General features: G+C 56.7%; 1 protein-coding gene across 1 annotated transcript; it reads right to left on the bottom strand.

Moving 5' to 3' along the window:
* Positions 1-586: 586 nt before the first annotated feature.
* LOC127594793 (uncharacterized) lies at positions 587-1,833 on the bottom strand. The gene is given in 2 exon segments (XM_052056558.1): positions 587-1,623; positions 1,626-1,833. Coding segments are annotated over 2 exon segments (1,245 nt in total).
* Positions 1,834-10,824: the final 8,991 nt, after the last annotated feature.

The raw sequence follows: 10,824 nt of genomic DNA, 5'->3' as shown, positions 1-10,824 counted from the left end.
GGTCACGATCAACCAGACCAACACCGTCTGGCAGGCCCGATATTTCTATGACTGGACTGCCAAGTCCGAGCGGTATTAGTACGGGCCCACCCAGATAGATGAAATGTGCGGTGTGACCGGCCGTCCTTCCCGCCAAAACTGCACCGTGATCTATGCCAACGACGGCTGGAATTACGTGCAGCTTCCTGGTGAAAATTTTTGCTGCCAATGCACCGACCAATTCGGAGCAGTGCGATCTGACTGGTTGCAGAATGGCGGCAAGTACTTCGGAGTGGAGACTCTGGCAGGGGTGCAGGTGCAGCACTGGGGCATCCAGGGGGACTCGCGCAATGGATTCGGAATAAACCACTACTACGCCACGAACGATAACCAGACAATCTTCCGGTTCTTCGAAAGCAAGAGCCAGTCGGGGTCAGTGACGTTCAAGCAGTTGGACTACGACCTGAGCACCTTCCGGAAGGGGACGGCTGACCCCTCGATGTTCAACCCGCCCAAGAACTGCAGCACCCGCTGCCCGGGCAAGCCCTGCCACAGGGTCTTCCAGTAATCCTGACCACCCCATATATATCTACCTGTTGGAATTGAATCAATCGTCCGAGTCAGCCTCGGGGTCGATCACCTTCGCGTTCGAGCTGTGCAGGATGTCGGTCAGCAGGCTCAGTCCCTTCCGCTTGCGGGCCTCCTGCTCCTCGTAGAAGTCCTTGAAGTGGTAGTTCAGGATCTACTAGTACAGCAAGTCCTTGAGCTGTTGCAGTGTTAGGTTGTGGTACTCGAACTAGAAATCCAGAATGGAGACCTTCTCGCGGACGGGCTCCTCCTCCTGCATGTGGAGGGTCGAGAGATAGGGGTGGCAGATGGCCTCTTCCACGGAAATCCTGCACTGCGGGTCGAAAGTCAGCAGCTTGCGAAGCAAGTCCAAGGCATTCGGAGATGCATCGCCGAACAGCTTTTCGAATGACTTGCCCGGCCGCTTGGGCATGGACTTGATTATTCGCTTGCTCTACTCGGGAAGGGCCTTCATCCCCTCCACGTTGGGAGTGCCGAAAAACTCGCAGATCAGCTCGATCTCGTTGCGGGTGTCAGTGCCGGGCAGCAAGGGCCTGCGCCTCAGCATCTCCGCGAAGATGCAGCCCACGGACCACATGTCCACTGAGGTGGAGTACTCGCGGGCAGAGAGCAGCAACTCAGGAGCCCTGTACCATCGGGTGGTCACGTAATCCGTGATGACGTTGGCCTTGGTGCCAGGCTCCGCAGGCAGCAGGGCACGAGCCAGTCCGAAATCGCAGATCTTGAGGTCGCAGTTGGCATTGACCAGGAGGTTGCGGGGCTTGAGGTCACGATGGACGATGTTGGCGGAATGGATATACTTCAGCCCCCGCAGCAGCTGGTAGAGGAAGAACTGGCAGTGCTCGTCGGTCAACGGCTGGCTGGACTTGATGATGGAGGTGAGGTCGGTCTCCATCAGCTCTGACACGACGTAGATGTCGTTGAACTCGGCCCTGCTGCGAGGCAGGACGATGGACTCGACGTTGATGATGTTCTCGTGCTTGAGCAGCTTGAGCAGCCTCAGCTCGCGGAGAGTGCGCTTCGTGAAGATCTTGTGCTCGAAGGCCTTGTCGATCTCTTGATGGCGACCATCTGCCCCTCCTTCTCGCGGTTGCGAGCAGACACCACGACCCCATAGGCGCCCTGGCCGAGCACCTCCTGGATCTCAAACTTGTCGTCGATCTCGAACCGGTGCTTGGCGATGAAGCTGGTCTTGAACGTGGAGCGGGTGTTGACGTAGGGCTGGTAGCGCTTGATGATGTCCTCGCCGAGCTGCAGCTTTTCCATCTCGCTAGCTTATTATTATATGGGTATATGGGTTATAAGGGTCAGCTCAGGATCCGGGTGATGCTGCCCACTGCGACCGTCTCGCCCCCCTCGCGCAGGATCACTCGCCCCAGGCTCTTGAAGTTGCTGAACAGCTAGCCGCAGACTGGCTGCCCCGCCTGCAGCTACACCTCTGCGCACTCGTTCTTTAGCAGCATCCGGGGGTTGCGCTTTAGTGGCTGGCCTGTCTTCGGTCCAGGGTGGCCAGGTGCCTAACGATTCTGGCCTAGAACTGCTGGCTGCCTATAAACGCCACCACAGGAACCCCCCGCAACAGCGGACATTTTATGTCGAGAGTGAACAGCTCGACTTTGAAGTGGGTGGCCACTGGCACGCCGTAATACAGGCTGGAGGCGATCATGCCCGGCATGACCCGCTGCACTCTTCATCACTAGCCACCTTCACCAGCATCTCGACACTGTCACCAACCCTGGCCACCTTGCTTTTCTCCCCATCGACCAGAAACTCCCGGACCTGGCAGCCCACCCCTTCCGGCATGATGACCATCTTCATGTCCCTTTCGAGCAGGCCGCCCTTCACCTGGCCCACTAGCACCTTGCCTTTGAGCTTGCCTGAGGTCGAGTCATATGCGTTACTGAGCAGCAGTCGGAACGGCTTGTTCTCCTCACGGATGGGCACGTCCAGCTGGGCGAGGGCTTATGCCAGGGGACCGAGATTTGAAGGGCTCTGCATGATCGCTTCTTGTGGTCAGGTTATGCCCCAGGTAGGCGGAAGTAGGGATGAACTGCAGCTGCGAGCGGTCCATATTGATCTCCTGGGCAAACTCCACCAGCCTGGCCATCACGGCCGAGTACTTGTCTTTTGGCCCAGCCCACCAAGTCCATCTTGTTCATGGCCACGATCACCTTGCCGACCCCGAACGACCGGACTATGTGCAGATGCTCTTTGATTTGGCCGTTCGCAAACCCTGTCTCAAAAGACACCACGTCGATCACCAGGATCGCGTGGTCCGCCTGCACGGCGCCTGTTATCATGCTGGGCACGAAGTCTTTATGCCCGGGTGCGTCGAGCAGGTTGACCACCCGGCCACCCAGCTCCAGTCGGCGTGCCCCCACCTCGATCGTAACTCCCCGCCTTCTCTCCTCCTCAGACTCGTCAGTGATCCATGCGAACATGAACGATTCCTTGCCGATCTCCTTCGACAGCTTTTCATGCCTGCGCAGTTCTTTAGGATCAACGCCCTTCGCCTGCTCGACCAGCCGGCCGATGAGAGTGGACTTGCCACTGTCCACGTGTCCGATCACGATCACGTTGAGGTAGGGTCTGCCTTCATGCCCCTCCACGTGCTTGACTTCGTAGCGAGAGTTGTAGCGGTCTAGCTAGTCAGCACGCTCTCGTAGCTTGGTCTCTTCCTTGGTCTCGCTTTCGACACGCTTTAGTTCCAGCTAGCGGGCTTGCTGGCCTTTTGCTCTTACTTTTGTGCCTTCTTCTTCTATCGGCCCTTCGCGATGGCCTACAGCCGGTCGAGCGCCACATCGAAGCTGCTTTCGCAATCGAGGTAGACACGTTCCACCTCACGGCCTGCCGATTTCCTTGTTGAAATAATTAAACAACTCGTCGATGTCGTCCTCCTCCTCGGGGTAGAGCTCAGGGTCCGAGCCCTGATCCGAGGCGGACTGCTCATACTCCGCCTCGTCGATGATCGCCTTCAGCCGAGTATGCCTGACCATCCTCTCGCCCAAATAATGAATTCTTAATCGCCCCAAATGAGGAGCTTGAGAATGTTGTGATGATGAGATTGTCAGGTGCAGTTGAAGCTGCGTAAGATGCTGTGCGACAGCTCGTCGAAGTCTTTCTGGCAGGCTTCTGGGGCCTGCTGGCTTGACAGGCACTGCTAGAAATTGAGCGTGCCGAACTTTAGCTTGCAGTAAGCAATGCCTGCGGCATTTTCAAAGACCGCCAAGCTGTCCTGCATGCAGCGGGCGTAGCCATCCACATCAGCGGGGTGCGCTTCAAAGCACCTTTTCATGGGGTAGGCCGCCTAAACGGTCCGGGCGAGTGCCTCGAAAGCCGCACTGTACTTCGCTTCGTCCATGGAGCAGGTCTTATTTTTACAATCAATGCCAATACTGCGAATCCATGAAGAATTTACGCTTGTGGCGCTTGAGAGCTGTCTCCATCTCTTTTTGGCTGACCTGCTGCGAGATGCTGCCTTGTGTCCAGTGTCCGTAGCGGCGCCTCATCACCTCGTTCAGCTGCATGCCTGACCAGGCCGCCGCAGTCAGCAGTTCCACCAGCGGGCTGCAAAATGACAGCTTTGAGATTTCCGGCTGGAATCGCCTTTGAAAGCGGACAGCCAGCCACAGCCCGCAGAACAGCTGGACCGAGTTGAGCATGACGTGCGAGCACTCCTGGTGGAAGAGCAGTCGGTTCAGCGCCTAAGCCTCCATTCCCGAGAAGCTAGGCTTTCGCTCGCTAGTTTTGAGGTTGATGAAATTGGTGAATTACATTCAGAATGCTGAGCGACAGGTAGCTGGCCAGATTGGTCGAACTGGCCAAGGCTGACCAACTGGCGGACCACTGCCTTTCGTGCCTCTTCGGGCATGCTTACCAGCAGGCCGTCTAGTCCCTGCGCTTTGGACAGCTGTCCCTTTACCAAATGCCAAGCCGGGAGGGTCTTCTTCATCAGCGAAAAGGATGACACTTTTGCTGTGTTCAAGCAGGCTGAGGGGTTCATCTGCCAGTGCAGGTTCACCCGGAGAGAAGACTGCGGGCACGGGCTGGCTGTGAAGCTGGCATTGGCAGGACAGCAGGCTATCCCCCAGCTCGACGATGCGAAGGGACTGTCCTTGCTAACAAAGTTATGATGGCAGTCACTCCAAATAGTCCCATTCCGCGATCTCGTAGGCCTGCTCGATCTCTTCAAGCGAGATGCCTGGCGACAGCTGCTTTATGTGCTTGATCAGCTGGCAGCTATTGTCCGTCCAGAAATTGACTTTGCGTTCGAGTTGCCGGCCGCTCTGCTCTTTCTCTTTGAGGGCCTCGGGTCGCGCTCTCGGTAGATCGCGATCCTGGCCTCGATCCCGCGGTTGAGGTCTTCCGCCTCTTTTAGCTCGCTGGATAGTTTTTTGTACTCTGCAGTTTGTTCTCTTCCTTCTGATGACTGTTAAAGTGACTTTTTGAGGTGCTCCTCCTGGCGCAGCAAGTCAGATAGGCGGGCATGCTTCTAGTCGATCTTGTCTTGAGGGAGTTGGTGGCGATGCTGGGAAAGGCCCAGAAATAGTTGCCGGAGCCGATCTTGTCAGACAGCACGAGGTCGTCAGCCCGCAGAGACTAGAGCACTTCCTTGATGGTAGGGAAAGAGATGCCCGCCTTGAGACTCAGCTTCTCAATCTCCTTGAAGTTAAAGACCTCCTCGGAAGAGTGGAATATGGCCAGCATCTTGTCCCTCTTCTCATCGAAAGACAGCCCCTTTTTGCCGGGCATGCAGGCAGATCAATAGTCAAATTCATGGACAGCTAGGCACACTTGCTACGCAAGGGACTAGTCCTGCTCGCCATGCTCCTCCTCTCCCTCGTAGCGGGGCTCACCTTCCTCTGGGGGGTGCTTGAGCCTTACGTCCACTCGTATCTCATCAGCCGCTCGCACCAGCACCATCTTCGCGACGTTCTTGGCTGGCCACGGCCTAGGCATGATGGCGAGCGGAAGGTTCGCGAAGAAAGCGTCTGCCAGGCTGTGGTGCTGCATCTGCTCAGTGCTGCTAGCGCTCGCCCTGTACTTCAGCTCCTTCATGGACAGCGAGGTGGGTTTTAGCCTGTCCTACGGGCTGCTGGGTGGGTTCGTGCTCGGGTTCTTATATATCGTGCCGGTCGCACACTGCTACAACTTCTTCCCTGAACGGCAGAGCCTCATAAGCGCCATGTTTACCGTGGGCATGGGAGTGGGCACTTTCTTACTGTCGATCGTAGCAAGGCTGATAATCAACCCCAACAGCCTCAGCAGAGGCGAGGACGGGATCTACCCGCCCTAAGTCACTGAGAAGGTGCCCCTTTTTTTCCAGAGCCTAGGTTTCATCATTTTCCTGGTGGTCTGCCTATGCTCGTTCTTGATAGTGGACGTGCCCTAGAGTCTCAAGAGAGGAAAAGAAGAGGGCTTGAAGGCCAACCTCCTCGGCGGAGAGTTTATGGTTCAGGACGACGAAGAGTATGAGCTACAGGAGTACCCCTACGGCCCACAGTTCAGCAAGGACAACTTCTTGGGCCATCTCTAAGACCTCGGCTACCAATGCCGGCGCTCTTCTCTAACGCAGGCCCAGTCAAAGCCAAAACCGAGAGAGTTCAAGCAGTACCGGCCGAACACCTTTGTGAACGAGTGCCCGCGGACCAGAGACGCGCTGCGGACTGGCATATTCTGGCGGCTGTTCGTGGCCGCGTGTCTCGGCTCTAACTTTTCGTTGTTTATGATCACCCTCTACCAGGAGATCATGGCCGGCAAGCTCCGCGATGGTGAGATGATGAGCTTGGCGGGGTGGGCTTCGCTGGCCTTCGGACTTGGGAGGCCGCTCTGGGGACTGCTGCTGTCACGGTTCGGACCGATCACCGTCCTAAGGCTGATGCTGACACTAGGCGCGGTCTCTGCCCTGCTCCTCCCGGTGTTCTTGATCAATGATCCCGGCTACATCATCAGTCTGGCACTGGCTTTTCTGCTGCTAGGACAGCTGAGCATTTATTCGATCATCGTCATGACTGTTTTCGGCGCCAGGACAGGCCCCCAAATCCACGGGATGCTGTTCCAAGCCTTCGCGGTAAGCGCGCTACTGGTCGAGTTCCTGGAGGGAAGCATGATGAAGGCGGGGGTTGGCGCTGACCTGCTACGTGGAGGCAGGCAGCTGCCTGCTGGCACTGCTGGTGCTAAAAGGCTGCAACATCGAGTTTGACTGGACAAAGTACGTCACCTAGCACTTATAGAGAAAAAGGCTATAAAATATTGAATGATAAAACATTTGTTTTTGATATTATTATGCGCAGCAGGCTCAGTCTGCCGCCCTTGTATCGGCTGGGCCAAGCCGCTTCGAGGAAAAGCTTGATGTCCCGCAGGCCGCAGCACTCGGAGCTGGCTCTTGGCTCAAGACAGCCAAAAAAAATCATGTCCAAAAATAAAAGCGTTGCCGAACTTGACATCAATAATTCCTTACGCCTCAAGAAATAGCCTGACGTGCTCATTAACAGGCTCGTGCCGTCAGGCAAGCGGTACCTGAAACTGACCCTGCGGATCCACAGTTCTGCTAATTTGCCGCTCAAGAAAGAGCACCTCTACAGGCTGGAAGTTGACTTGACATGCGGTGCTACCAAGCTGGGCAAGTTTCACATCCCGCCGGTCATGAAATTCACCCTCCAAAGGCCCGGCCGCAAAGATTTCCACAGCTCATCGCTCTGCGCCTACCCGGTGACCAAGGACAACATCCGCATCGTCACCCGCAACCACGAGCCACAGGAAATCACCAGCTCGATCTTCGTCTTCAAGGGAGGCTTTCTGCCAGCCCTCGACGACCTCGACCTCCAGGACTTGATCCGCGTTGGCGTCGACATCATCGATATCCGGTTCGACCGAGAGATCAAGGTGGCCTCCTTCACGCCCGAGCTGTGGGGCGACGTGGGGCAGAGCGTTATGCTGCATGCGCGGGACGAGAGGCCGATGGGGAGGATCAGGATAGAGCTGCAGGCTGAATTGGTCAAAAAGCAGGTGAAAAGGCATGTGAGGGGCAGAGAGGTCACGAATTTCATTTCTAGGAATATGATGTTGGGGTCGAGGCAGGAGCTGAAGCACAACAGTCTCACAAGGCCTGCAGCTGTCCAGCCCACGCATTCCAAACGGAGTCTGCGCAAAGGGGACTAGCATTTCTAGGGTATCGGTCTTGACTTAAAGTTCAAATCCGAGAAGTCGATAAAAATTGAGGAATTCTTGTCGAACGGATCGAAGGCGTAGCTGGAATAGGAGCACTGCGAAAGGCCGGGCCAATCCAAAGACTACGAGCAGGAGTTCGACACCTTTTTAGGAGCGTGATGGCTGACTTCATAATGAAATTCAGATCGCTTGGATTTGGGGTGCCTAAGGCCGACTTGAAGAGGTTTGCTTCAGAGCTGCCTGAGTACGAGGCGCTTGAGAAGGAGGCAGCCGGCCGCAAAAGGTTTGCCTCGCAGGACTAGTTCCTCCAGGGGCTCAAGGACAGGCTAAAAGCCAGTCCAGGCCGAGTCTTCTAAGAAAACAGCACACTCGTCGCTAGGCCAATCGACTGCTCCGACATCAAATCCCTGACCGAGCGGGCTTTCTTCAGGGTGTTCAACCCCAAGCGCTCTATCCTCAGCGACCAGCAGCTTGCAGAAGCAGGAGCCCAAGATCATCATCACCGAAGAGCCTCGCCCGGCCAAACCAGAAGAGCCTCTCTACGAGTGCATCTGCGGGAACAAGGACACCGGGCGGTGGATCAAATGCGACCGGGACATCTGCCGGGGCAAATCCTGGTACCACATGGACTGCGTGGGGCTGGACCCCGAGGCGGACATGAAGGACAGGCAGTGGGTCTGCCCCACCTGCGAGAAGGCATAGTGACTGACTCCAGGATCAAGAATAGTTCACCCTGTCGATCTTGCCCGGCAGAAGGTGCACCATCTCGTCGATCAGCCCCTCTTCGGCCTTGAGGATGGCGGGGTCTTTCGCCTGGGCTTATTTGATCATCCTCCTGCACTCGTGGTAGGTAGCCAGGCTTCGCTTCAGGGTCTACACCCGGCCCTGCTTGTCGAAAGCGAACCTTTTTGACTGCAACTTGGCGATCGACATCTTGAGCTCGATTACCCACCGCCAGTATTTTTCGTCCTTGCTTTGCTCGTGCTCCCGGGCGTTGGCGATCAGCTGCTCGGCCATGCCGATGGCCTGGTCCGCCTGTCCGTTCATGGACTTTATCTTCTTCGCGTCTCCCTCAGGCCGGCCCTCTTCGTCGCCCCCCAAGAGTGCATCATGCCGGATCTCAAAACTCTCCTTGCTCATCGAGTACAGGTCCGCGATGATCCTCTGGCAGGTCGAGATGTAGGCCTTGGGGTTGAGCTTGGCCAGCAGGGGCTCTATGTTTTCCTTCTTTTTTTCGATCATCGCCAGCACGCGCTCTCGGCTGGGCTCGGCCAGACTGAGGTGGGTGTAGAGCTGATTGATTTCAAACAGGCAATCAATGTGGTCTGTCACGTATCCCTCGAGAGGAAAGACCTGCAGTACTTTGTTGAAGGCGCCCAGGGCCTTTCGGAAGATAGCCTTGAGCCCGTCCAGGTCTTTGGGAGGGACCAGCTTTTCGATTTGTATTTCGGAATGACCGAACTCGATTACCAGCTTATTGATGATCCGCTCATCATCATCTTTGAACCCCCCGCCTTTGATGGTGTGCACACCATACTCCAGCAGACTTGCGAGCAGCCGCGCCCCTGCCAGCGCGACTTTCCCCTCCAACTCGCGGTTGTCATTGGGGAGCTACTGCCTCGCGAACTGGACAATATAGGAACTCTGCCCGTAGAAGTGGATCTGGTTGTAATAGTCGGTCAGCCCCAGCAGGTCGACAACTAATTCCGAGCGGTCGAACTTGCCGGAGGCGAACTGTCGTTGCAGGGTCTTGCCGCAGTAAAGCGCCGCGCTGTCTTTGAGCCCAAGCTTCGTATAGGTCTGGGCCATATAGAACAGCGTGAGGGTGTACAGCTACTCCGCCTGCTCCTGCGACCCGCCTCCTTGCCAGTCATAGACCCTTGGCTCAGGCCCGATATCGCAAAACGCCTAGTAGGCCTCCTGCGCCTTGCCGAGGACTGACAGCCCCATCACACATTCCTACCTGCCGACCAAAGCAAACCCATACAGGTTGTACAGCTAGAGCAGGTCCAGCAGGTGGTCTTCGGGTTGCTCAGTTTGCAGGCGATCCGTAGTGCCTGCTGGAGGCACTTAAAGCCCGCGGAGTTTTATTCGGTCTCGATGCAGAGGTTGGCGAGCATGGTGTGAACTTTGAACATGGGCCCGTCTTCGGGAAGGGCGGTGACCAGACGCTGCAGGATTTAGCGGGCGCGGTACTTATTGTCGAAGGGGCGGGTCTCAGGGGCAGGGCGGGCGGCCAGGTAGCGGGCCTGGTCGAGGGCCTGCTGGTAGACCACCTTGCAGAGGTACTCTTGGTCCATGGATAATATCAACAGGCCAAGATAATTTGAATGTCAGGGTTGCAGGGGGGCGACACTGAGTACTACAACAACCGGATCGAGATCGTGCACCTGGCGTTCCTGTACGTGTCGGCCTGGAGCTGCCTCATCCGCACGGACTACAACTTCGTGGTCATGTTCTTCTTCTACTTCGTGTGGGTCAACCGCCAGGACAAGCTCACGCTCAACGTGCTGCTCTACGGGAACATCGCCCTGCTGGTGATCGACTTCATCTTCTTCCTGACGGCGTTCCACAGCTGGACCACCAGCGACCCCAACAACCCCCTGTGGGACGAGCTCAAGGGGCTGCACGGCTTCGTGATCTTCACCAGCTGCCTGCAGGAGGTCGTGCGCATCATCGGGATCTTCTTCATCTACAAGCGCAGCAAGCTTGAGCCTGCCATCCCTTGATTATTATAATGCTGTTTTCCCTTCTCGCCTGGGCCAGGTCAGGCCACCTCTTCGCTGGCCCTGCCGCCGTCCGCTACACCTTTGCCGGCACTACACTCTCAGGTTCTCGCCTTCGAGCAGCTTCCCCTCAGACGGGTTCTTGCATTTCGTCATGCCCGCCGCCATCCACGCCGGCACTGACAAGACCGTCATCCGCCTGGTCCTCAAAAATGCTGACAACGGGCTTGTCCTGGCCTCCTTCGCCTGCACCGCCGCAGCCGACACCAACCCCACATACTGGGGCGCCCCCCGGCACCACCATGCAGCAAGGCAGCTGGTACTTACTCGAAATCTATCCGACTGTAACGCCCGCCTCTCG

The sequence above is a fragment of the Hippocampus zosterae genome, unplaced genomic scaffold, assembly GCF_025434085.1.
Source record: "Hippocampus zosterae strain Florida unplaced genomic scaffold, ASM2543408v3 HiC_scaffold_263, whole genome shotgun sequence".
Classification (NCBI taxonomy): Eukaryota; Metazoa; Chordata; class Actinopteri; order Syngnathiformes; family Syngnathidae; genus Hippocampus; species Hippocampus zosterae.
The sequence above is the reverse complement of the archived record's forward strand: the minus strand, read 5'-3'. Positions and strand labels throughout refer to the sequence as shown.